The 24,962-nt window shown below is 44.3% G+C and overlaps 1 protein-coding gene across 1 annotated transcript in view; it reads left to right on the top strand.

The window, feature by feature from the left end:
* The window catches only part of lig1 (ligase I, DNA, ATP-dependent), a 125,897-nt gene that overhangs the window by 68,237 nt on the left and 32,698 nt on the right, over window positions 1–24,962 (top strand). Inside the window, exons 20-24 of the mRNA XM_072440591.1 lie at window positions 10,530–10,640; window positions 16,751–16,822; window positions 21,107–21,251; window positions 22,365–22,447; window positions 22,568–22,720. Coding sequence (XP_072296692.1) covers window positions 10,530–10,640; window positions 16,751–16,822; window positions 21,107–21,251; window positions 22,365–22,447; window positions 22,568–22,720 — 564 coding nt within the window. The remainder of the gene's footprint in view (window positions 1–10,529; window positions 10,641–16,750; window positions 16,823–21,106; window positions 21,252–22,364; window positions 22,448–22,567; window positions 22,721–24,962) is intronic.

Raw genomic sequence — 24,962 nt, 5'->3', positions numbered from 1 at the left:
GAAGTGTCCAAATGTGTCCCTTATTTTCCCGTGTTAGAAGTGTGATGGAGCGAACACACCAGAGAGTCTAGTTTACGTTCAAAGTCTATGTAAACGCGCGTCTTGGCAAGAACGTGAGAAGAACGTGTGTTCATCTGATTTAGGATCAAATATGTTTGTTAATCTATATGTGAACGTGGTGTTTATCCTGGTGAACTTCAGGCCGAGCGTTTGAACACATGATCAAAGCTGTAGAATGAAGTGTTTGTAGCCGTGGAAACAAAACTAAAAATATCCTGGAAAATGATTTACAGAAACATTTGCCAACGAGTTTAAAGGGTCAATATCCGACTTCCGGCTCCATTTTTGATTATTCCACGAGTCGACTGATTATTTCTATTGTACTTTGAGGCTTTGAATACATTTCCTCTTGACGCGCCAAATGTTATAATATTCTCTTCAAATCCTGCCAAAAGTGACTCCACACGTGGCTCTTCACACAGAGGCTGTAACACTCCCGCTCTTTTTAAACCTGTAAAAGAACATGTTCTAACACTCTTGAGACGTTTAACCCGACAGACGTAAACACAACAGTCATTTTCAAACGCAGCTGGTTTTGTGTTGAACTGGACTTAAAACATCCAGCTCTGAAGTCCTCTGAACACAGGTATCCATCAATCATCTCCATGGCAGCGCCTCGTCCATCTCCAGCCAAGCGGATTGACATCACCAAACGCAATCTAAATAACAGATCGAAACACTTAAGCCGTTAATTGGCATCATTAATGAGTCGTGTGTTATTTATTCAACCCTCTAAAGCGCAAATGGTTAATGCAAATGTGCTGTGGAGGGTTTTTATCGCTTTGTGCTGTGATTTACGGCACAGCCCTGTGGCCCTCAGAGGCAACTGTTGTTGTGATTTTGGGCCTTACAAAAATAAATTGATTTGATTTGATTTTGATTTGATTATGATACATCTTTTGCCCGTTGTGTAAAGAGCGTTAGACACAAAATGTACTCTGTAAATTAACTTTAATGAAAATGGTATAAAAGATCCAGATAAGTGCATGGAAAAGGTACAAAAAACACTGTTCCATCTGTGATACAGTCGAAGTCGATATAGTAATGATCAATATCAAATAGAATTGTGATTAAAATCCACATAATTTTTTCCTCAGACCGTGTGTTTCTCTCGTGTGGAGCTGCTTCAGAAATATCGTTTTAAAATGGAGGAAAAGCGAAGTGTGTGAGACAAATGTGGAGATGATAGAAGAGGCAGGAGGCAGGCGGCGTCTGAGGCAGGCGGCGTCTGAGGCAGGCGGCGTCTGAGGCAGGCGGCGTCTGAGGCGGCGGCCAAAGCGAGGAAGTCTGATGGAAAACGCTGTATTTCTGGGAAGATTAGACCAGTTAAAAAATGTCTTTGTAGTTCAAATGTCCGAAGGTCGTTTACGTTGTTTATTTATGTGGAGTTTAGAGCTTCAGGCCCGACGTCTTTCCTGGTACAACATGTGTTAGAGATAGAGATATACTATATTTTCTAGTACTTCTCCATTCGTGCTGTAAGATGACACACACGTGAATCAAAGTGTGTCGCCATTAACACAACTGGGACCTCTGATTTAAAGGACACATTTCACGTTTTTTTTTGAGTTTTAGCTTCATTCACACGAGTTGTTTACACGCTCGTCCTCTCTGCTCCTTCCCTGAGCCTCAGAAAAACAATCGGTTTCAAATTTCCCACATTTGTGACGTCAGAGCCAGAGATCTGGAAGTCTCCTGTGCCGTTTTATGTCCATAAATCATCACCAAATTCATTCTGTGCATTTCTGCGTCAAAACACACAAGTATTCCCCTCTGCCGCCAGTAGATGGAGCACTAAAACCCAATGAAGAACGCATGCCTTGGCGAACCCTCAATACATACATAATTTTAAGCTCGAGGCGTTAAAAGTAAAAGTACAACATCATGTTTAGGCCAAAAACAAATTACGCAGAATATTTGTCCTCAAAAGTCATCAATAGGATTCTTTTATGTTGCATCTTCTTTGTCGCTTTTTCAACAAAGCGTCTCGGATCATAAATGAGTCACGGGTGCAGAGCTGTTAAGTTATTCAGAAACCATAACGAGCCGCCTCTTCTCACCGAGCGGCAGAATCCACCAGTAATAAAGAATCTGTGAACTTTGTGAGTCGCCGAACAAAAGCGCGAAACATTGAGGCCGAGTCTGATCAAAGCTGAGAGGAAAACGCACGAGAGACGAGAGGTTAGTAGAGGCCGTCGCCCAAGGATTCATCAGGTTTTTAGAAATAATGACCCAAGAAAGACCCGCGATTAGAGGGAGCGAGCGACGGGAACACGGCCGACACGCCAGGTAATGAGGTCGACGGCGTCAAGTAAAGTCCGGTGCTTTCTAAACGATGAGAGAAAAGGAAAGTGGAGGAAGCGGCGCGCGGGTGAAGGAGGTGGGCGAAGGAGGACGAAGGAAGGCGATGAGGGGGCGAAGGAAGGCGATGAGGGGGCGAAGGAAGGCTATGAGGGCGATGGAAGGTGAAGGGGGGCGATGGAGGGGGCGATGGAAGACGAAGGAGGGCAATGGAGGGGGGGGCAAAGGAGGCTGAAGGAGGGCGATGGAAGACGATGAGGGGGCGAAGGAAGGCGATGAGGGGGCGAAGGAAGGCTATGAGGGCGATGGAAGGTGAAGGGGGGCGATGGAAGGCGAAGGAGGGCGATGGAGGGGGGGCAAAGGAGGCTGAAGAAGGGCGAAGGAAGGCGATGAGGGGGCGAAGGAAGGCGATGAGGGCGATGGAAGGTGAAGGGGGGCGATGGAAGACGAAGGAGGGCAATGGAGGGGGGGCAAAGGTGGCTGAAGGAGGGCGATGGAAGACGAAGGAGGGCGATGGAAGGTGAAGGAAGACAATGAGGGGGCGAAGGAAGGTGAATGAGGGCGATGGGGGGCAAAGGAGGGCGATGGGGGGTGATGGAGGGGGGGCGAAGGAGGGGGAGGGCGAAGGAAGGCGATGGGGGGCGAAGGAGGGGGGGCAAAGGAGGGCGATGGAAGGCGAAGGAGGGGGGGGGCGAAGGAGGGCGATGGGGGGCGAAGGAGGCCGATGGGGGGCGAGTAGTTTGCCTCCTGGTGGCGCTGTTTCTCCGACAATTGCATTTCCTTGTGAATAACGAGTACTTAAGAAACGTGACACATTTTTCCAGTAAAATTCCCTCTAAATGGGATTTTGAGCTCCTACTGGTCGTACACACATTTTCCCACTCTTCATCTGTCAAAACAAGATGACCTTCTTTTTCCCCCATTTTTTTAAAATATATTTTATAGCGTATTTGTCTAGATTAGCAATTAGGGATGCAGACCTAAACCCATGTTCAGGCTCAAGTCCGGATTCGAATCCAGAGGTTTAGGTTCAGGTCCGGACCTAATGAGTCCGGCTGAACTCATGCCATATTTGCATAATGTTATAACAGCATAACACAAGCTACTTGGCTCAATTAAGTTGAAGACACATGAACAAGGACGACTATCAAACACAAGGCTTAACTGCACTGAAATAAACTCAATTTATCTGGTTTATTCACTGTTTATTAACAGAAGTTACAACTTCAAATCACAAGCTGCGAGCTAACACACATTCATGTGTTTTACAAGAGGAACAACGTCCGAACAAGAGCAAGTTGAGTATTGGTTTTGGGGCAGCTGTTTCAGCTGATACTATGTTTGTAAGTGTGTTACTGGTTTGACTGGGCTGTTCCCCACACCTGAAGTTTAATGCTTTAGATACATTTCCACTCTTTAATTTTGCAGATCCATTGGCATCAAAGTCATGTAAAAACCTTCAAAAACTAGCATAACAGTCGACTAGAACCACTATAAATCAATCAACTTAGCAGTATCAAAAATAGAATATGAAAATATTTTACACTACACACAATAAATCATATTAACAGCATTAAACACAAGACCATATTTAACAACTGTAGAATACAAATACTATTACAAAATATAAGCTCCAATTAATTAATCCAGCAATTAAACAATATTACTTAGTATTTACTTAGATGTATAAATATGTATATTGCACATTAACCCACCTAAATAAATGCTACATCACACCACAACAGTTATTTTATTCATATTGTAGCGACCCTAGTCTCTAGTGCGCGTGCGCGGTCTCTGGGGCGGAGCTAAGAGCGGCTCAGGAGACGAGGTAGTTTCTGATGTTCCTGTTCCATCGACATGGTTACGGCCAACAGTAACCAACTCTGTTCAAGAAATAAAGTGACAACTTCGGTCTCTCGTGTCTTTAAACTCATTGCGCCGGCTTCAACTTCTGCCGCACGGAAAACGCGTGCGTCGCTGATGCTCCGGGCCATTGACAGCGATGTCAGTGTTTACGTCTTTTCTAGCGCGAATTTCGCGATCTATGGAAGGTTTCAGATGGTTTAGATTCTAGAACGTAAAGGATATAGAATGTGAGTGGTAGATTTTTAATGAGTCCAGAACCGAATCACCGGGGTTTCGGTTTTTTTGGACCTGAACCGAAACGTTTTTACAAGTCCGGATCCGGTCCGTCGTAGCGGTACAAATCCCTATTAGCAATGCATCAGTATAATTCATATATTATTCCCCTTGAAAGTTCAGATTTATGAGCCTTGAAAACGATTCCAGTCAGTTTTATAAAGGTCATTCCCTTCTTATTTGTAAAGTTCTATAAAAGCCGGGCCAAAGTTTTCAACGTTTTTCACGCGTTTATCTTTTAGACCCTTTTATGTAATCCAGACCTTGAAAGAACAGCTGTTTTTCAATGTTCTTTTACAGCAATACAAAATAAAAATAAAACACCTTTACTTGAATAAATGATGGATAACTTCAAGATCAAACTTTAGAACATTCAACGCAATTATATTTTCACGGAGACGAGCGGGTAGGGTTAGCAACCACCGGGAAAGTTACTACGACGATTTAAAAACTGTCAAAATGAACAGCTGGCGCAAGTAGAAAAATGCAGCTTAAAGGACACTTATTGTACGAAATTGACTTACTTAGTTGTCGTTGTTAGCTTTGTTCTTCTGTTGGCGAGGTCGTCTTCTTTGAGCCTCACAAATCACAAACGACTCTGTACTTTGACTGCGCGGTTTTTAGTTCCATAAACGTAAACCGTGACCTCGTTCTTTGGTGGCAGAGCGGTCGCGTTGCTTCATCGCGACATTGTTTTAAGTTGCCAATCCAGAAGTGACCAAAATCAAGTTTAAAAAAGTCATTTAAAGGCGCACAAATGCATAATATGACGACTTTAAACCGCAAAGCAAGAGATCTCTTTTAATGTCAGTTTCCTGTTTCAAGGTGATATTTTGAGGACTTTTTTACCATTCAAAAGATAAAATGTGTAGTTTTGAACTGCCAATTTCGGTCAGGTTAAATTTCCGTCGCCCTGAAACCGCGGACAGTTTTTAAAATGTTTAAATTAACAATAAAATCGTTCAAAAATAAACATCCAAACAAAAATAAAAACACACCCAACCCTCCACCTCACATTCATTCACAAAACCTCAATCAAAATCGAAAACTAACCACCCATATTTTCCGGACTAAGTCGCACCTTTTTATAGTTGTGGCCGGGGTGCGACACTTAACACTTATATACTTATACTCCGGAGCAACTTCTATGTGATATTTGTTATTTTCACACTTACAACTGCATTTCATACTCCAGTGCAACTTATATATGATTTTTCTCTTCTCTATTATGCATTTTTTGGCTGGTGCGACTTATACTCTGGAAAATACAGTAAATAACATTGACACATCTTAAGAAAAACGGACAAAATGGAAAATAAACCCCAAAACAACAGTATTACAATGCCTTTTAATAGGACATACATTTACTTTGCAAAATTATTCATTTTTAGTATTTATTTTATTTATTATTATTATTATTATTATTATTATTTGGACAGTTTCTCCTAAGCTCCGCATCAACCTCCGCTCGCTGTTTAGCTCCCAAACACAGCCGCGAGCGACAGTCATCGTTTTCTGATGCTTTTCTGAGCGCCCGGCTGAACGCGGCGTAATTAGCGCCTCGTTGTGTTTGAGCCCTTCTGCAATATTTAAAACTGGGTCCGTGGCCAAATATCATTAACAATTCATTCCTGCAGTATTAGAAAGGAACTGTTGCCTCTCTGTCCTTCATCCATTATGCATGAAACGCACTTGTACCGCTCCGGACCAAATAAACCCATCACACAGGAATGTGGGCCGGGACAAATTAATCAGGCGGACCAGATCTTTCCTCACACCGACCTGATTTTTTTTTTTTTTTTTTGTAGCCAGTGTTTTACAAAAGGAAATTATGGTCCATGTGATATTGAGTCCGCCAAAAAAAACCCTTTTATCCAGTTTTTATTTGTATGACAGAGGCCGACCGGTGCGAGTGGGTCGGAAGAGCGCGTGGCGGCGATGAACCGGGGGAAATCGCCCGCGTTTAATTTGCAAATTGAAAACCGCTGTATGAGGTCAAAGTGTTGCCATGATGCGCGCAAAAATGGAACAAAGGCGTGCGGAAAAATGTCAAAACACATCATATTTTAAACTATGTAAAGCTCGTTTTTTACATCATGATTGGTGCTTGTTGACAGTCGTTCAGTCGATTAATCGGTCGATGGATTCATGGTTAAGTTGTTAGAAGTCAACCATGACGATGTCACGATTATCAGGTTTTAATGGATAATCGTGATTGTTCAGGTCACAATGTTATCGTAAGAATCCAAAGATTATAATCGTGACCGTTTTAGAAGCAAAATTAAGTGTTTTGAGTTCAATCCCGTGTCCAAAACGTACACTTTAATGTAAATAAGTCTTTTTTAAAGCCGCGCTCTTACCTGAGGAAAGGTGTAACATGTCAGAGAGCGAGAATGAAAGGAAATGTAAAGATTTTGCTTTGTCACAGTCTCGATAATCGTGTTTGATCTGGACATGGACTGACCGCTCGGGGGCGTCACAGCTGCACACATGAAACCGTGCATCGTTTGTCTCATACAAGGCCCGTCTATTACGACTTGATTGGTTCAATAAAACGAAAATAGATCCTGTCAATAGTACAAACGTGTATCTCCAATAGGCTCGGCGCTACGTAGACGCCAATTTCGATTCCACAACAAACATCAAAAACACAACAATAGACGGTCATTTTCAACACCAAATAATGCACTGCTCTTCCTGTACTCCTCACATATACTCTCGCTTCTAAAATGGTTCAGGAAAAGTCACATGTGGTCTCCAGCTGCTTAGTTTAGATGCTTTTGACGACCCTCGTGCTTTCCAAGACTCTGAAGACAACCGAAATGCCGTAGTGTCAAAGGAATCGACAAACGTCTTTCCTCTTTCCCTAATTTGAGCCTCCGCTGGATTTGTGTCGAAATTCTGTCTATTGCGTGTACAAGCTACATCCAGTATTTCTTTCACTCTTCAATCGTGTTCATTTGCGGGTAAAACCGAGCGAAAACACGACATACGAGCGAAAACACGACATTTAACTGCGGATAAACCTCGGCAAACGAATCGACGCGGAGAAACATTGAGACCAACACACGATATTATATTTTTGATGCGTTTTTGTGTCTAAAAATCATTCTTTACGGTCTCTACTGCGGGCGACAACCGACGGGATATTTAAAAACATGTCATGGCTATTTAAATAAAACTACCTTCTGGCTAATTTAACGCACATTCCGGACCTATATTTCCAATCATCTGCTTTAATCGGATTGAATCGTTCTTATTACTTGCCACTCTCCTCCTCGTGTTGGAAAATATCCTGTCATTGATATAAATTGAAGTCACGTCAACAGAATCAATGGGATCGTTAACGCTGCGGGTGGATGATTAAAATATCTCATAATGTCAAACGCAGAGATGTAAATTATGTTTGGAAACTTTGAACACAATAGATGAACAAAAGGCGCTGAAAACGGCCCCATCACGAGCCAGGCCCTGATTACATTTTACACAAGCTGTTTTGCATTTAAATGAAGGGAAACTAATTTCTCCCGGTGTAACGCACATGAATGTTTTAATACTCGTAAAAATGACATAATTTGGCAATTAAGGCCTTTCTTAACCCGCTGACCTCAGAGGAATAATGGTTCCGAGATGGTTTCTGCCCAGTCGAGTTGGAAAGCAAACATCATTTATAAACTCAAGTGATTGATGGAGAAAGTAAAGCACAAACTGGTCTCAAACTGTGGTCCCGGGTCTCTTTGGGTCATTGACCAGCTCCTCCTGTAGTTCTGGGCTGATTCCTCTCCTTTCTTTTCCTCATTGAGACCCCACGAGGTCAGATGTTTCATGGAGCCGCGGTCAGAGGGAGATTTACGGTCATCTTTCGACTCATCCATTGTCTAACAAAACGGCTCCAACAATTGATGTTTTTTCTCAAAGATGCTTCTCAATCGCCCGTAGCCCTTTCCAGCCTTGTGGAGGTCTACAGTCTCTGGGGTCTTCTGACAGCTCTTTGGTCCGGCTCATGGCAGTAGTTAGAGTCTGACTGATTGTAGGGTGGACAGAGGTCTTTATACAGCTAACGCGCTCAAACGGGAGCTGCTAATTTAGATTAATAAGTGGAGCAGAAGTGGACAGACTTCCTGCTGATTGTTAGGTGTTCAAATACTTATTTGTAGCAATAAAATACAAATAAATTATTGAAAAATCATTCAACGTGATTTCTGGAATCTGGTCTCTCACGGAAACCAGATCCCTCCATCATTTCTATGTGAGAGAACGTTCAAAATCGTAGGGTTCTAAACTTTACAAAATTAATTACGCAATCAATACCCGGTAATAACAACTTGATAGAAGGTTCTTTGAATCCTTCGGACGTAAGCATCACTGAACTCAAGTTGAACTCATACAAGAATCCTGTTTTCAAAACACTTTACATAAAACACAGGACATTTAGCTGGTTTAACACAAAATCATGTTACTTAAATAAATGTGACCAGTTTTATTGCTTTGAAGTTGTACATTCCCTTTTGTTCACGGCCTTACGTCTAAGTTTCATTGTTTAAATATCCCCTTCATATCGACTTGAACGTTTTATTGTAAACTTGAGCCGGTCTTAAAACGTTCTGTCAGCTTTTTGGCCAGTGTTTTAAAATGTTATCGACCGTCGCTCAACCAAAATGTAGCCTCTCCGACCTGGCGCTAAGGACCGTCGTAATTAACGGCTAAACTCTCGGCCTGATCTTTAGAAATCTGCCTCGGGCCGTAGATCCTCCGTCGAGCCCGGCGCTCGTGGATCTACGACGTCTCCGCAGCCGTAAAGCGTCTTTGTGTAAAGCTGCCGCCGCCCTGAACCTGTAAGGAAAGATAAAACTCTGCAGTTCATTTGAAACACTTAGCTTTTGGCGGCGCGTGGGCACTCGACCAAAACGGACTCGTGCAGCTAAAGAGGGGAGGGGCCGAGGACGGTAAACACACACACGCCGTGGATGGTTTCGTCACTGTTTGAAATGTTTAAAATGAGATCGTTTGTCGCCATAGTTTGATTTAAAATTAGGGCTTTAGACTGCCGTTTCCTCATTTTGTTTGCGTTTCATCTCGAGCAGTAGGATTTACAGTTCAAACCCCATTGTCAGACTCATTTTTATCATTTTTGGCTCAATTTTGGCTCTATTACCTTATCTTAACGCTGCCCCTAGTGTCCAAAAAGAGTGTCTCACCCTGAGCACGATTTGCCGTTTCACGTTTCGTTCATTTCACCGTGAAGCTGGCGCCCGCCGGTGATGGGGGATGGTATTAGTTTGTGGGACAATCTCGCGAGATTTATTGCGCAAAAACGTTAGCTTAAGCGTCGGAAAGTTGCGCGTCTTTGAGCGTCCGCGGTTTAAAGAAACACTTGGAGACGAACCAATTCTCCCACAGAACACTTAAAACGCTGTCCCAATTTCTTGTTTTGTGAGATATGATCAATCTTGATGCAAATAGTCCGCGCTAAACTTTTTACTGTGTTTTTATTGTGTCCTGCGCTCATGAAATTAAGTCTTTTTTTAGGCTAGATTTGAGTTTATATTCAAGCGTCGTTTCAAAAGCTTCTGGACATGTTTTAAATAAGCACTTTCAGCTGAACTTGATCGATTTCCCGGCTAAAAAACAAGACCAAAAAGAACCAAACAATTTGAGTTTTTTTTTTTAACCAGCGCAGATACAAGTAATTGAAAGATGCAACGCCAAATTTGCAAACGAAAATTAGCCAAGTGGCGTCGTTAGCGGTTCCGGTGCCGCAGCTGCCGGTCGCTGAGAGCCGCCTTTTAATTTGATCGCTAAGGTAAGTATCCAATCGAGTTAGCGGCGCCGACTTGAGAGGATCTCGCTAACAATGCGCTCGCTGATTGCCGCCGCAGCTGCGTGTAAAAATATCACCCGCCGTGTTTATCCCAGAAGCTCTTTTGGGCTCTCCTCGAAATTCCTAATTGGGTTGGTAAGCTCGTCTGTAATTCTCTGTGTGTTTTTTCCTTTCTCTGTTTTGATGTTTTGCCGTTGTTTTTTAGGTGATGAAGGAGTCGGTGGTGTCGTGCGTGCTGGATTCTGAAGCCGTGGCCTGGGACCGAGAGAAGAGGCAGATCCAGCCGTTCCAGGTCCTCACCACGCGCAAGAGAAAGGTGACGCACCGCACGTCCGTCAACTCCGACGCTTTCATCGGGATTGTTGTTTGCGGCGCTGGAGAGTTGTGTCTGCGCCCGGTGTGACGTTCGGCAGTTTGTTCTTTCCGAAAGCGTATCTGTTCAAAGTCCACTGTAATGGATTGAAAGCAGCCGGCGTGTCTGCTTTGAACTGGGTTTACGTGAGAGATGATTGAAATCTGGAGAGCAGGAAAGGTTGAGCGGCCGAGATAATGAGGAGTGAGGAGCCGAGGCGATGGGAGGAGGCGAGGAGATTAGGAAGGAAACCAGAGAGGAGGTGAGGAGACGGGGAAGGAAACGAGAGAGCAGACGAGAGGAGGCGAGGAGATAAGGAAGGAAACGAGAGAGATGACGGAAGGAGGTGAGGAGATTAGGAAGGAAACGAGAGGAGATGAGGAGACGGGAGGAAACGAGAGGGGAAATGAGGAGAGAGGAGCCGAGGCGATGAGAGGAGACGAGGAGATGAGGAAGGAAACCAGAAAGGAGATGAGGAGAGAGGAGGCGAGGAGATGAGGAAGGAAACCAGAGAGGAGATGAGGAGACAGGAGGAAACGAGAGAGATGAGGAGACGGGGAAGAAAACGGGAAGACAAGAAAATATACTAGAAGGGAGACAAGACAGGGAAGGAGACGAGGAGACGAGAAAGAAACATGGAAGAAGTGGAGGAGGGGAGAAGACGGAAAGAGATGAGGAGGAGGAAAAAAATGTGAAAGAAGAGGAGACTAGGGAACAAGGAAATGAGACAAGAAGAGGAGATTAGGAAACTTGTCTCCTAAAGGAAAAGAAGAGACAAGGAGGCGAGAAGGAGACGAGGAAACTAGTAGAGGAGGAGACGTTGAAGAAGACGAGGAAGGAGACGAGACAAGAAAGGATATTATGAAACTAAAAGACAAGGAATTTAACAGACAAGGAAAAAAAGAGAAAGCGAGGAGACGAGGAAACTAGGAAACAAAGAGGAGACAAAACGATGAGGACAAAGAAGAGGAGACACGGAAGGAGAGAAGAAGAGAGGAGACAGAAAAGGAACAAGGACTCGAAAAAGAGTTGAGATGAGACGGGGGAGAGGAGACGAGGAAAGGCTGAAAGGAAATAAGGAGACACTAGACATTGGGAGACAGCTAAGGGGGGGGGGACGAGTGTCTGACAGAGCGGTCAGTGAGCGGTCAGTGAGCGGTCAGAGATGGGCCGAGGGGGCCGGCCCACATTACACCTGTCAGAGACGACCTGATTGAAATTACAGCTTCTTTGGGCCAAACCAATTACATTAAAACAAATCTGAAATACTGCAGGAAGTACTCTGGAAATACTTTTACTCACGACATTGTTTTGTTGCTGCAGCACGTTTAAAAAAGAAAGGAATAAAAAGCTCTTATATTTTATAGTGTATTTGATAGTGTACTTTATAGTGTACGTATTCATATAGTGTATTCCAAATGTATTTATATTTTATTTGTTGACATTTAGTTTTCATTTTTGTTTTAAAGTCTGTGTTGTTCAGATAATGCTCAGTTACAGTTTTGAGATTGTAATTGTGACTCGTTAATATCGATGTGTAAATATGTAAATGAGCCACGAGTCCTGATCTTTACTGTGCATTAAAAACATCAGGCCCGGGGGCCCAATCAGGCCCTTCAAGTGATTTAATCCGGCCCAAGACCCAATACCTTTTGAACCAAACAATGGCAATCCTCCTCCTTCTGCTCCTCCCCCCCCCTCTCTCTCCTCCTCCCCCTGTCTCCTCCTCCTCTTCCTCCTCCTCCTGCTCCTCCTCCCTTCTGCTGCTCCCCCTCCTCTTGCTCCCCTCCTGCTCCTCCTCCCTCTTGCTGCTCCCCCTCTCGCTCCTCCTCCTGCTCTTCCTCCCCCTCTCACTCCTCCTCCTGCTCTTCCTCCCCCTCTCGCTCCTTCTCCTCCTCCTGCTCTTCCTCCCCCTCTCGCTCCTTCTCCTCCTCCTGCTCATCCTCCCCCTCTCTCCTCCTCCCCTCTCTCCTCCTCTCCCTCTCTCTCCTCCTTTTGCTCCCCCTCTCTTTCCTCCTCTTCCTCCTCCTGCTGCTCCCCCTCCCCCTCTCACTCCTCCTTCTCCTCCTACTCCTCCCCCTCCTGCTCCTCCTCCCTCCTGCTGCTCCCCTTCTCGCTCGTCCTCCTGCTCTTCCTCCCCCTCCTGCTCCTCCGCCCCCTCGCTCTCGCTCTTCCTCCTCTTGCTCACCCTGTCGCTCCTCCTCCTCCTCCTGCTCCTCCTGCTCCTCCTCCTCTTGCCGCCCAAACCAAACCCAGGCCGGTGTCTCATGCAAAGAGTCGTTCTCCTCGGTGGCGTTTCGGTGCCAGGTTCGATACGCCGGTCGATACGCACTAATCATGGCATTAATGAGGAGGAGCTGAAACTGTTGGAGTGGGCGGCGACGTTAGTGGGCGTAACTTAACGAGCGATACAGGTCAAAACTTAACAAATGTAATCAATGCACGGAGAAGGAGGCGTGTCTAATAAGGCTCCCTCACCATCAGTGATGTCACGATATGAAATGTTCCTGTTACGATAATTGTGAGAAAAAACATCACGATTTAACGATTATTCACGATTATTGTCGAGATAAATGTGACAAAAATATCCAGATTAAAAAGTTATTTATATTTAGGTCTATTTTTTGGCCAATAAATTGAACTAAAAATACTTAATTTTGCTCCTAAAATTGTCAGGATGATTACTTTTCGGTTCTTATGATTATTGGGACCTGAATAATCAGGATTTAACCGAATAATCGAGACAAACCTGCTCACGATTCGATACGCGGCTCACGATACGATTCTCTCCCGTTTTAGCGATAATCGATATATTGCTCATGATATTCTACAATGTATCAGTTTATTACAGAACCCAATACATTTGAACAACGTTTTTCTTTGTGTCCTTTCTTTAAACGAGCAACAAAATTTGTGTCGTTGTCACAAACAATAGGAAAAATATACCGAAAATGACTCGCGGCGATACATCGACACAGCAGCCCGCGATATCGGTATCACTAAATTTAGTATTGCGATATATGGATATTTAAATGTTTTGCACAGCCCTCATTTCTGTCTCAAAGGTGAACACCGTTTACGTGTTTAAATGTCACTATTTCACCGACAAAGCTTTCGAAACGCTCCAGGTTTTTAGTTTTCAAATATTTTTGCTTATCATATTTTTATATTTCTACCACAATCGAGGAGCGTTTCGTGGAGAAAGATTTAAAAGTCTGTAGAAAGTAACTAATATTGACTTTATTTGGTGTATTTGTACCTGTCCTACATATGAATTATAGTTTTACACCGATGGAGCAGGTTTTTGTGGAGAAAGAAACGCTGACAAATCTGTAGAAAATGACAGGAAGTGACATCACACCAGGGACACTCATTCCAGTCAAAGTTTATGCAGAATTCAAGATAAGATGAGCCTTTATTTGTCCCACAATAGGGAAATTCCAGTGTTGCAACACAAAGTAGGTACAGAAGTGAATAATGTATAAAAAACTAACAAACACTCTTATTGAAAAGCTCTTATAAAAAATCCTTATACTATATAATAATAACATTAGTGACACTCTTATTTACAGCCGTTATATGGACAGAGAATATTGCAGATGATTGACATTTCAAAGTATTGCACATGAATATGACAGTATTTACACAGAAAAACAACCTTTTTGACTTAACATTAATTCAACAAAAATAAAGTCGCTCTCGCATATTTTATTGGTCAAATGTTAAAAAAAAAAAAGTTACATTTGATGAGTTTTCTCCCAATGTTTGCTGGGTAATTTCCTACTGTGATGTCATCAATACAAACAGGAAGTGATATTAAAAAACTACTTTTTTTTTGCTTTTCTTCATTTTCAACAGATTTTTCAACATTTTCTCCACAAATACCTGCTCGATCGGTGTAAAACTATCATTCACATGTACAACAGGTATAAATACACTAAAGTCAAAATTAGAAATGCTTGTTTGAGTGTTTTAGTGCCAGTTAAAGCTGAGGATTATGATGGAAAGTGTAAACTCCGGTTTGACTCTGCAGCGCTGCATCAGTGGCACGGATCAGAAACCTGTTTATTTGTTCCGGAGCTGGAATGGAATGGCAGCAGGTCAGAGCCGCCGAAAGAAATGTGTGGATTTTTACATCGGGGCCGCGCGGGAAACCGACCGGCGCCGTAATAAGGCATCGCTCGGGCCAACCGGTGTAAACAAGAGGGCGAGGGGATGGACAGAAGAGATGGAGGAGAAAATACACAAACAGAACGAGGAGAGGGGAAACTGAGCGAGATGACACCACGAGCTAGATTAAATTTCTATTTGTCGACGTGTCGGACTGTTATTTCTGTTGCGCGTTTAGACTTTTCAAACGAGCAAATAAAGGTATAAATGTGTCGACTGAAGCGTCCACATGGAGAACACTTACAAATTAAGTGCGTTATCGATGAAAAGCAGGAAAGAAGTGTAGTATTTTTTTACTATTTTCATTTAATAATTTGTTTTTGATTCCCGATAACGGTTAAAATACAGCTGATCATTATGTACAAAAGCCCCGCCATTTATTTGTTTTCCGCGCACTCCTTGTTGTTTTTGTTGTTTTGCTTTTAATGGCGGTTGGCAACTGGAAATGTGCATTTACCGCCACCTACTGGAACTGTACGTCTTCAAAGTGTGTGTTTTACGCTATAGCATAAAGAAGAGGGAGAAGAAAAGGATGGCGAGAAGAGAGAGGGAAGGAGGAAGAGGGGAAGAGGGAGACTGGGAAAAAAGGAGCCTGGGAATTAGGTGTAGAAGATGCGCAGGACTCCGAGGACGGTTGGATTTGAAGATCAGGGAACAAAACCCCATCCAGTCCAAAGCCAGTGTCCAAAGCCAGTGTCCAAACTGGGCCTAAACGCTTAAAGAAAGTCGCATCATGCAAAGAGACTGGAAGGAATGTGTCGGGAATAAAGGATAAAACTGCGATACTGGACAGACAAAACGGTTTAAAGCAGCTAAAGGAGAAAGAGCTGTGTGCTTTTTTTTCTGTTTAAAGGTTTGAATAAGCTGTTAATTATCAAGTGTCCACTGCACAGAGAACTCATAACCGCTGATTACACTATTGTTCCTTAAATCCAACAACCAGACATAATTTAGTGAGGGAATGTAGGGAAAAAAACGCCAATGGACTGTCATTTTGCCAGAAAAATGCTCCACCTCGGTTTTTTTATGACTTCGCCGTCCTTCAACGAAACATTATAGCGTCACTCGTTTTTTCGTCAAAGTTTTGCGCCGTTTTTGGTGACATCGTAGTGATTGATGTCATCTGTGGCACGAGCAACATGTTGGAACTCATTGGATTATTATTTTTTTTTTAAATCACCTAATTTTTACATGTTTAAGAAACAATTTTAAGCGATAACAATGAAATCATATGAATTTAATAATTGAAAAACGGGGGAAAAAGGACAAAAAAAGACTCAACCATTGGAGTGTGGCTCGTCATAAATACCGTATTTTCCAGACTATAAGTTTTCACCTTTCTTCATAGTTTTGGCCGGGGTGTTACTTATACTTATACTCCGGAGCGACTTATGTGATGTTATTTGTTGTTTTCACACTTGCAGCTGCATTTCATACTCCAGTGCGACTTATATATGTTTTTTTCTTCTCTATTACGCATTTTTTGGCTGGTGCGACTTATACTCCAGAAAATACTGTGTAAAACAGTGAATGTAAAAAGTAAAATATGTTGTCTAAACAAAATGTGTTCAGAACTATCTTTTTTTTTTTTTTTTTTTTTTTTCATGAAAAGGACAGATATTTATAAGATTTTTCTCTTCTCTCTGCTCCTTTTTGATTGTGATGGTAATTTATGTTAAATAACACAATTGAAATAAACAAATGTTGTCGTAAAGCAGAATTTTTTTTATTGAAGTGCGATTGTCGTTTGAACTGTGGTTTACTTTCACCGTGAACCGCAATATCGATCTGAAAAAAGGACTTTCCTGTTCAAAACACTGGTTTTATGTTATGTCCTGGATGTCCCCGCGGCCTTTTGAAGCTCGTCGTGCACTTTTAACGCTGTAATTGTTTCTCTCTCGCAGGACGTGGACGCCTCTGAAATCAAAGTGCAAGTTTGTGTCTACGCCTTCGACCTGCTGTATCTGAACGGAGAGGTGAGGCCTGTTACCTTCATCCTCTTTCCTCCTCCTCCTCCGCCTCCGCCTCCTCCTCCTCCGCCTCCTCTTTTGATGTATTTACCCCGTTTGATTTCTGCAAAACGAGACCCAGAAGCAAAGCTAAACAAGTGCAGCCGGTAAGAGGCGTAAGAGGCGTGTGCAGTGGCAAGAACACGTTTGTGAACCTCTGAATTCGACATGAAAACATTCACTTTTTGTGCAGTATTAACTCAGACTGTGGTTTATGATTTAGATTAATTATTCTGACTTTATTCATACCTTAATCCGGACGATCTCGACAGAAAATGAGTTCCACGCGGAGGCAAAGCCGCACAGAGAATCACACACATCCATCTACTTTACGCCATATTTTAGTCCCTCGTTTTCCACTCGCCCGCGGTCCCTGCCCCCGCGGTCCCTGCCCCCGCGGTCCCTGCCCCCGCGGTCCCTGCCCCCGCGGTCCCTGCCCCCGCGGTCCCTTCCCTCGCCGTCCCTTCCACCGCCGTCCCTTCCACCGCCGTCCCTGCCCTCGCCGTCCCTGCCCTCGCCGTCCCTGCCCTCGCTGTCCCTTCCCCCGCCGTCCCTTCCCTCGCCATCCCTTCCCTCGCCGTCCCTTCCCTCGCCGTCCCTTCCACCGCCGTCCCTGCCCTCGCCGTCCCTGCCTTCGCCGTCCCTGCCCTCGCCATCCCTGCCCCCGCGGTCCCTGCCCCCGCGGTTCCTTCCCCCGCGGTTCCTTCTCTCGCCGTCCCTTCCACCGCCGTCCCTTCAACCGCCGTCCCTTCCCTCGCCGTCCCTTCCCTCGCCGTCCCTTCCACCGCCGTCCCTGCCCTCGCAGTCCCTTCCCTCGCCGTCCCTGCCCCCGCGGTCCCTGCCCCCGCGGTTCCTTCCCCCGCCGTCCCTTCTCTCGCCGTCCCTTCCACCGCCGTCCCTTCCCTCGCCGTCCCTTCCCTCGCCGTCCCTTCCCTCGCCGTCCCTTCCCTCGCCGTCCCTTCCACCGCCGTCCCTGCCCTCGCAGTCCCTTCCCCCGCCGTCCCTTCCCTCGCCGTCTCTTCCCTCGCCGTCCCTTCCACCGCCGTCCCTGCCCTCGCCGTCCCTGCCCTCGCCGTCCCTTCCACCACCGTCCCTGCCCTCGCCGTCCCTGCCCTCGCCGTCCCTGCCCCCGCGGTCCCTGCCCCCGCGGTCCCTTCCCTCGCCGTCTCTTCCCTCGCCGTCCCTTCCACCGCCGTCCCTGCCCTCGCCGTCCCTGCCCTCGCCGTCCCTGCCCTCGCCGTCCCTGATCATTGTGAAACTAACTGCCTCGTCTTCATAACTGTCCAGAATGTTCCCGTCTCTCGTGGCACAAAAATGATCCATTATAAACCTTTTAATGTTGTGCCCTTGAGCCTTGACCCGCCGTGAGGCCGTGGGGCCGGCACCAGAGGCCTTTATGGGCCCTTCAGTGTTTAGCAGTGAAACCTGGTCAGATGAAGTGATCGCCATGGTAATAATCGCTGTGGTTTACACACATCTGTAAACAGAGAATAAGCTGTGTGCAGTGTTATTAAACGTCAGCATATGCAAATGAGGCTGTTTTGTTGGACTTGGGTCATAATAGTTTCCTCATTGGAGAAAGTAATTGCCTCTAAAGTTGTGGCATTCGAGCGGGTTTCTCACTAATACGACTCTTTATGTAAATCTTATGCATTCATTTGTTGACTGTTGATATTTTCTTATGCTAATTTCACCTCTTTGTTGATCGTCTGGGCGTTATCTTCATAAATTATCATTATAATGGCTCCATGGGAAATGTCTTGATTGAGGTCAAAGAATGAAGTGAATGGACCATAACGTTCTACACTAGATCAGAACTTTCACCTTATTTAATTTGTCTCTCCGCTGCAAGTTTATGTACCTTTTTTAACTTTTTGCAGCTTGTCAACAACTCTAACTGTAAACAAGTGTTAAGTGTTATTTTAGACAATGGCTTTGCTTTTACAAACTTGTAAATGAGTCATTCCCAAACTGCAGCGTCACCCGGGCTCCAAACAGATGGAATATTTTATTTTCCTTAAACAAACATAACCTGTATTAAACTTTTTTCAAACTCTTATAGTCTTTTACTTACTGTGTGGATAACCTTTGTGGGCCCCTCCAGAGTCTTTGAGGCCCCCCCATGGGGCCCCGGACCTTTGGGAACCCAAGTTGTTGACGCATATTATGCAAATCTGTTTTATTTTAGTTTTTTAGCTTTTAACCTTGTTCTAACATTGTTCATCAAAAACACACCTGGAGTAGCATTTAGCTTAACATTTAGCTTAACATTTAGCTTAACATTTAGCTTCATTCACACTAGTTTGATGAATCCTGGTTAAAAAGCCCTCTCCCCTCCGACCGCCAAAAACACTCTCCTGAATCTGCTAAATAACATTCTCTGAGAATCATCTTTTTGTGTTTTTTACTGCATAAATCATCTCCAGACTCTTTTTAAAAAAATATTTTTGTTCTAAAACATGCCAAGCTAAAGTTACTCAATAACATGTTTAAAGGCTAATAATATTAAAATACTACATAATATTTGTCCTTTAAAACAACACTGTGTGACTTTCTGGACACGCACGAGTCTATATTCCAGAACAGTCTCCATGGCGATGGTTACGTTTTATGCCGTTGTGTGGAATATTACAGCCAAAAGAACAATATCTCCAAGTCATATGAGTGAGGTTTGTGGAGAGGCGAGCGCACTCACAGCAACATGTTTTTGAAGCGTTCTGAAGTAAGTCCATAATAACATCTCCGTGGAGACGAGTAGGAAAGGTTACACGGTGCACTTTTAATCCCGCCTCCCGCACTGCCCTCTCACTTGACTCGCTAACGTCATCTCGACAGAAGACCTCTTCAAGTTTCTTCCATAAAAACCCTCCAATAAATGTGTTTTTCATCCGGCGCCCGAACGAGGCCGTTACGAGCGGCGATTCGCCCAAGGTCGCGCTCTCTCGCCGTTTCCCCTCGCCGTGCCGCCGTAACGAGCCACTCCCGTTTTACCGCCGCGAATTTACCGTCGAGATGCATAATTGACGGCGTGAAATACGGCCGGCGCGTGACGACGAGAAGGCATCCTGGTTCGCCCGCCGCCGTGTGTGAGGCTGCGTGGGAGGCGGCTCGATCTCGTTAGCGTGCGAGTCATTTGGAGAGGATCGAGAGTCATTTATTTTGCTAAAGAGCCGCGCGATTTTCCGTGGTAATATACAGTGCGATTCAGGCGGCAGCTCGGGGCTCAGGTTGTGTGGTTGGCGTTATTAATTAGAACAATAAGCTAGCGAAAAGCGTCGATATTTTTGTGCAAGCTGTGGGTGAATTGTGAGGAATTTGGGAACTCTTCGTGGGAATAAACGGGAGAATTGGCGAGAAATAAAACGTCCCGAATTGATTAAATACTCAGCCGAGAAAGTAAAGGCGTCAACAAAACGTTTTCGCGACGATGTGACAACTTGGGATTGTTGAGATCAGGGGCCAAAAAATGTAGCGCCTTATGTCTCGTTAAGTTCGTACGTATGTTAACGAACATCACGTCATCTTTGGGATCAAGAAGGTCAAGATTATTATCGTATTTTCCAGACAATAAGTCGCACCTTTTTTCATAGTTTTGGCCGGGATGCGACTTATATGTGATATTATTCGTTATTTTCACACTGGCAACCACAAGAGGGCGCTCTAGGCTCTAAGCGACGCAGAAGAAGAATCTGCACTTCCTCTTCCTCTGGAGTTTGTGGAGTTGTTTAGAAGTGACACAGAGGAAGAAGAATTCAATGGATTTAGTGATTTGGGGTAAAACTGATGCTTTGGTAAACTTGTTAGCATGTTCTTTATGCTATAGTTATCTGAATAACTGTTCATATGTTACGTTAACATACCAGACACTTACCACAGTTCTGTCTGTGCCTCATGTAGCTGAAGGTGTTAGCGTTAGCATATGTCATGTAGCTGAAGGTGTTAGCGTTAGCATACGTCATGTAGCTGAAGGTGTTAGCGCTAGCATACCTCATGTAGCTGAAGGTGTTAGCGTTAGCATACGTACACCTATTCACCATGTTCTCATCTGTTATTATTTAAAACTGCATTTCAAGATGAAATGTCTGTTCTTGGTCCTGGATTTTATACATTTCACCAAAAGATTGGGGCGGCTGCTTGGGGCGGCTGCTTTGGGCGGCTGCTTTGGGCGGCTGCTTGGGGCGGCTGCTTCGGCGAAACGCTCCCACACGGTTGTTTTGTAATGTTTCTCTCTCTTTCGTTGCGTGCGTCCAGTCGCTGGTGAAGCAGCCGCTGTCTCGTCGGAGGGCTCTGCTCCACGAAAGTTTCACCGAAGTGGAGGGCGAGTTCGTCTTCGCCAAATCCATCGACTCGGACAGCACGGACGCCATCGCCGAGTTCCTGGAGCAGTCCGTGAAAGGTGAAACTGTGAAACACGCCGAGACGTCAAAACCGTTTCCTCGCCGCAAAAAAGGCGGCTTCGTCTGAACCTCTCGATGAGTTTAAGGAAGCTTACGGTTTTGAAACAGGAACTGCCATTGCCAAAATAACGTTTTCGGTCGTTCTTTGACTATCCGTTGGCGTCCTTGGCGATCAATAGTTGATGGTTAACTGATGACACTAAAGCAGTTCTTTTTTCTTTTTTTCTTTTTTGCGTTACGAGAGAAAAACTCAGATCCTTAGCTTTGACATGTAAAAAGATCAATTGTTTCCCAAGCAAGTTTTCTTCCCAAATCTGAGCTCCAAGTTAAATAGAACACGATGAATGATTAAAATTAGTCCATAAATACAGCAGCGGTTTCATCTCTTTCCTTGCGTAGGTGTTTTATTTTGTTTCTGAAGGTTCATCTTTGCCGCGTGCGCTTGTAATTGGGTTTTCTTGGATATTTTTATCTCCTGCTTTGCTTTTCTCTCATTCCTCTGTCCGTCTAACAAAGGTACAGTAGATTAGTTATCTAGACTTTTTCTGATATAATATACTTATTTTTCTGATATAATAAACTTATTTTTCTGATATAATATACTCTAAAAAAAGGAGGTTTTTAAAAATAATGATCATGCAGCAGTAAATCTCCCCCTGTTTTCCCCTTAAATGTCTGCATTATGTAATGTTTCTGATGGAAGGTTTGTCACTAGATTTGGTACAGATTTAGTCATGTTTTAGTGTTTGTATAGTACCTGTTCAGACTCACATTTACTACTGGTTTAGCCCTGGTCAGTTCTGGTTTTACTTCTGGTTTAGTTCTGGGTTTGTCCCGGGTTTAATCCTGTTAATCAAGTTCTTGGTTTACTGACCTGGTTCAGTCCTGGTTTAGTCATGGTTTAGACCTTGTTCACACCTGGTTCACACCTGGTTCACACCTGGTTCACACCTGGTTTAGACCTGGTTCAGTCCTGGTTCAGACCTGGTTCAGACCTGGTTCAGTCCTGGTTCAGACCTGGTTCAGTCCTGGTTCAGACCTGGTTCAGACCTGGTTTAGACCTTGTTCACACCTGGTTCAGACCTGGTTCATTAGACCTTTGTGCCTCTTAGATTCCTGCGAGGGTCTGATGGTGAAGACTCTGGAGAAAGACGCCACTTACGAGATCGCCAAACGCTCTCACAACTGGCTCAAGGTGAGTGCGAAAGTCGAGCGGCGGCGTTCACGCTTTCCCCCTCCGGCGGCTTCACGGTCCGTGGCGGCGGTTGGCAGCGCGTGCGCCCCCTCCAGGTCACGATTTGCTCTGTCCTCGCAGCTGAAGAAGGATTACCTGGACGGCGTGGGCGACACGATGGACCTCTGCGTGATCGGAGCGTACCTGGGGAAAGGGAAGCGCACCGGGACGTACGGAGGCTTCCTATTGGCTTGCTACGACGAGGAGAACGAGGAGTTTCAGTCCGTCTGCAAGGTACGTGACCTTTGACCCTCTTTGTGCGCAGCCACGAGATTGGGGGGGGCGGGAACGTGATTATTTGTGGCGTTTCTCCTCGTGTCCGTGCGTCGTTTTGCCATTTTGAAATCCATCGCTCGTGTCAAATCTGTCCTGAAATCGTCTGTCTTTCATGTCTGGATGTCAAGAATATCGGGTTATTCGATAATCGTGATTCGTCAGGTCACAATATAATCCTAAGAACCGAAAATTAATACCGTATTTTCCGTACTATAAGTCGCACCGGCCAAAAAATGCATAATAGAGAAGAAAAAAACATAAGTGGTACTGGAGTATAAAATGCGGTTGCAAGTGTGAAAATAACAATATCAAATATAAGTCGCTCCGGAGTATAAATATATGTATAAGTCGCATCCCAGCCAAATCTATGAAAAAAGGTGCCACTTATAGTCCGGAAAATACGGTAATCGTGACAATTTTAGAAGCATAATGTTGTCATTTTAGTTCATTTTGTCCAAACAATAGAGCTAAATGTATAGAACTTTATTTTATCTGACCGTTTTTGTCACATTTATCTTTATTTTGTCTTTCTGAAAGTCAAATTTGGTGAAGTCGGTCACAAACTTGAGAAAAAGTCACACGTCAGAGCCCGAGAATGAAAGAAAATGTAATATTTCACCGTTATCCGGTCACAGTCTCGGTAATAATCGTGAAAAAACTTGACTTTTTTCTCACGATAATCGTCACGGTCACGTTTGACATCGTGACTCCGCTGGACAAACGATTGATCCTCGGTCACGCCCCTAAACCCTTTCGCACCGAGGTGAACCGCATTAAAGGGCCGTGTTCAGTCGCACATGAGACACTACACAAACGCTGAAACGTTACGCCGCGGGAGGAGAAACTCTTCTTATATTTGCATCGCCTCTTTAGACGATCATAGCGGTCTTCAGTCATCAAATGAGTGAACGCTAGAGTTAGCACAAAGTTAGCACGTCGTGAGTCCGTAATCTTGTCGGCAATTCCGATAGGCAGAGAAATGCTTAGAGCAGCGGCCGGTATCGATTCTTTAACACACGTTTATAGAACTTTTTCTGTTAATTTCAGCCTTTTCCTTGACTTTAAATCATGTTTTGTCGTTAGCCGTGGAAGCTACGTCGTTAGCCCTTATTTAAATGCCTTTGATACGCTCAGAAACGACACCTTTTCCAACCGATTTACATTAAAAACAAAAGAAAGCGCTCTGTAGAACTATAGTAAAGCCTTGTATTTGTAAGATGGATTTTGTGTCTTGATGAATGGCTTTTCCAGGCGGCTGCCGAGCTTCTTCTTCTTCTGTTGTTGTTTTGTTTTGACATTGTTGATGAGACGTTTGCTCTGACGACGAGAGAGAAACTCCACGCCAGAGAAACTTTATTATTTTCCTTTTTTTGAGATGCCGTGTCTGATGCTGAAACCGCTCCGTCTTGTAGCGTTTTGGTCATCACTCCAGGGGGCGCCGCTTGCCCTCCTCAGCGCAGATCATGGCTTTGCCCAGAATGTTTCGCAGTGCGGCATTAAACGTGACTATCGTGCAATTTTTCAAGTACGAGTGTTTTTTACTTTATTGCTCCGAAACGGCTGGAAAAACGTGTGTTCTCTCATTGATCCGGCTCGCCCCGCCGCAGAACTGACCCGTAACTCGTCCTGGTGGCGTCTCCCGCTTGTCTCCATGACGAAGTTTAATGCCACGCTGTGGAGTATTCCTGGCATGTCACCATAATTACTCTTTGGACTAAAGATGGAAATGTGTTTTTTGTGTTTTTTCTTTGCATTAACAAGAAACTTTTTGTTATTTTTTGGGGCTCTCTTTACGCTTCAGCTGTAGAGGGTTGAATAATTAGCATAAATGACCTTTAATTGACACTAACAAACTGTTTCATGCTGCTCTTTACAGTCAGTGAGCAGAATTTGGCTCAAAACAAAATGTCTGTAAATGACATTTAGTTTGTTTTTTGTCTTTAGAACGTTTAAAACGACTTTACTCAACAGTGTGAAGTCTCCAGCATGGGTTAGGAGATCGTTACATGTAATTAGGCCGTCGGGATAATTACCACATTGACCTGAGGCGCTGCTGTTTGGGGGTTGGATCTTTTCTTTGCACCGTTTTGCCATTTCTTTTTAATACGTTGAAATTTCTGCTCTGGAGGTAAGAATAAGAACACAAATGACTTAAATCATACTCGCAAACAATTTAAATGTTTAATTCTGCTCTTTATTT

The sequence above is a fragment of the Eucyclogobius newberryi genome, unplaced genomic scaffold, assembly GCF_026437365.1.
Source record: "Eucyclogobius newberryi isolate DKJ021-1_F unplaced genomic scaffold, fEucNew1.0.hap1 SCAF_12, whole genome shotgun sequence".
Lineage (NCBI taxonomy): Eukaryota > Metazoa > Chordata > Actinopteri > Gobiiformes > Gobiidae > Eucyclogobius > Eucyclogobius newberryi.
This window is presented reverse-complemented; position numbering and strand designations above follow the sequence as displayed.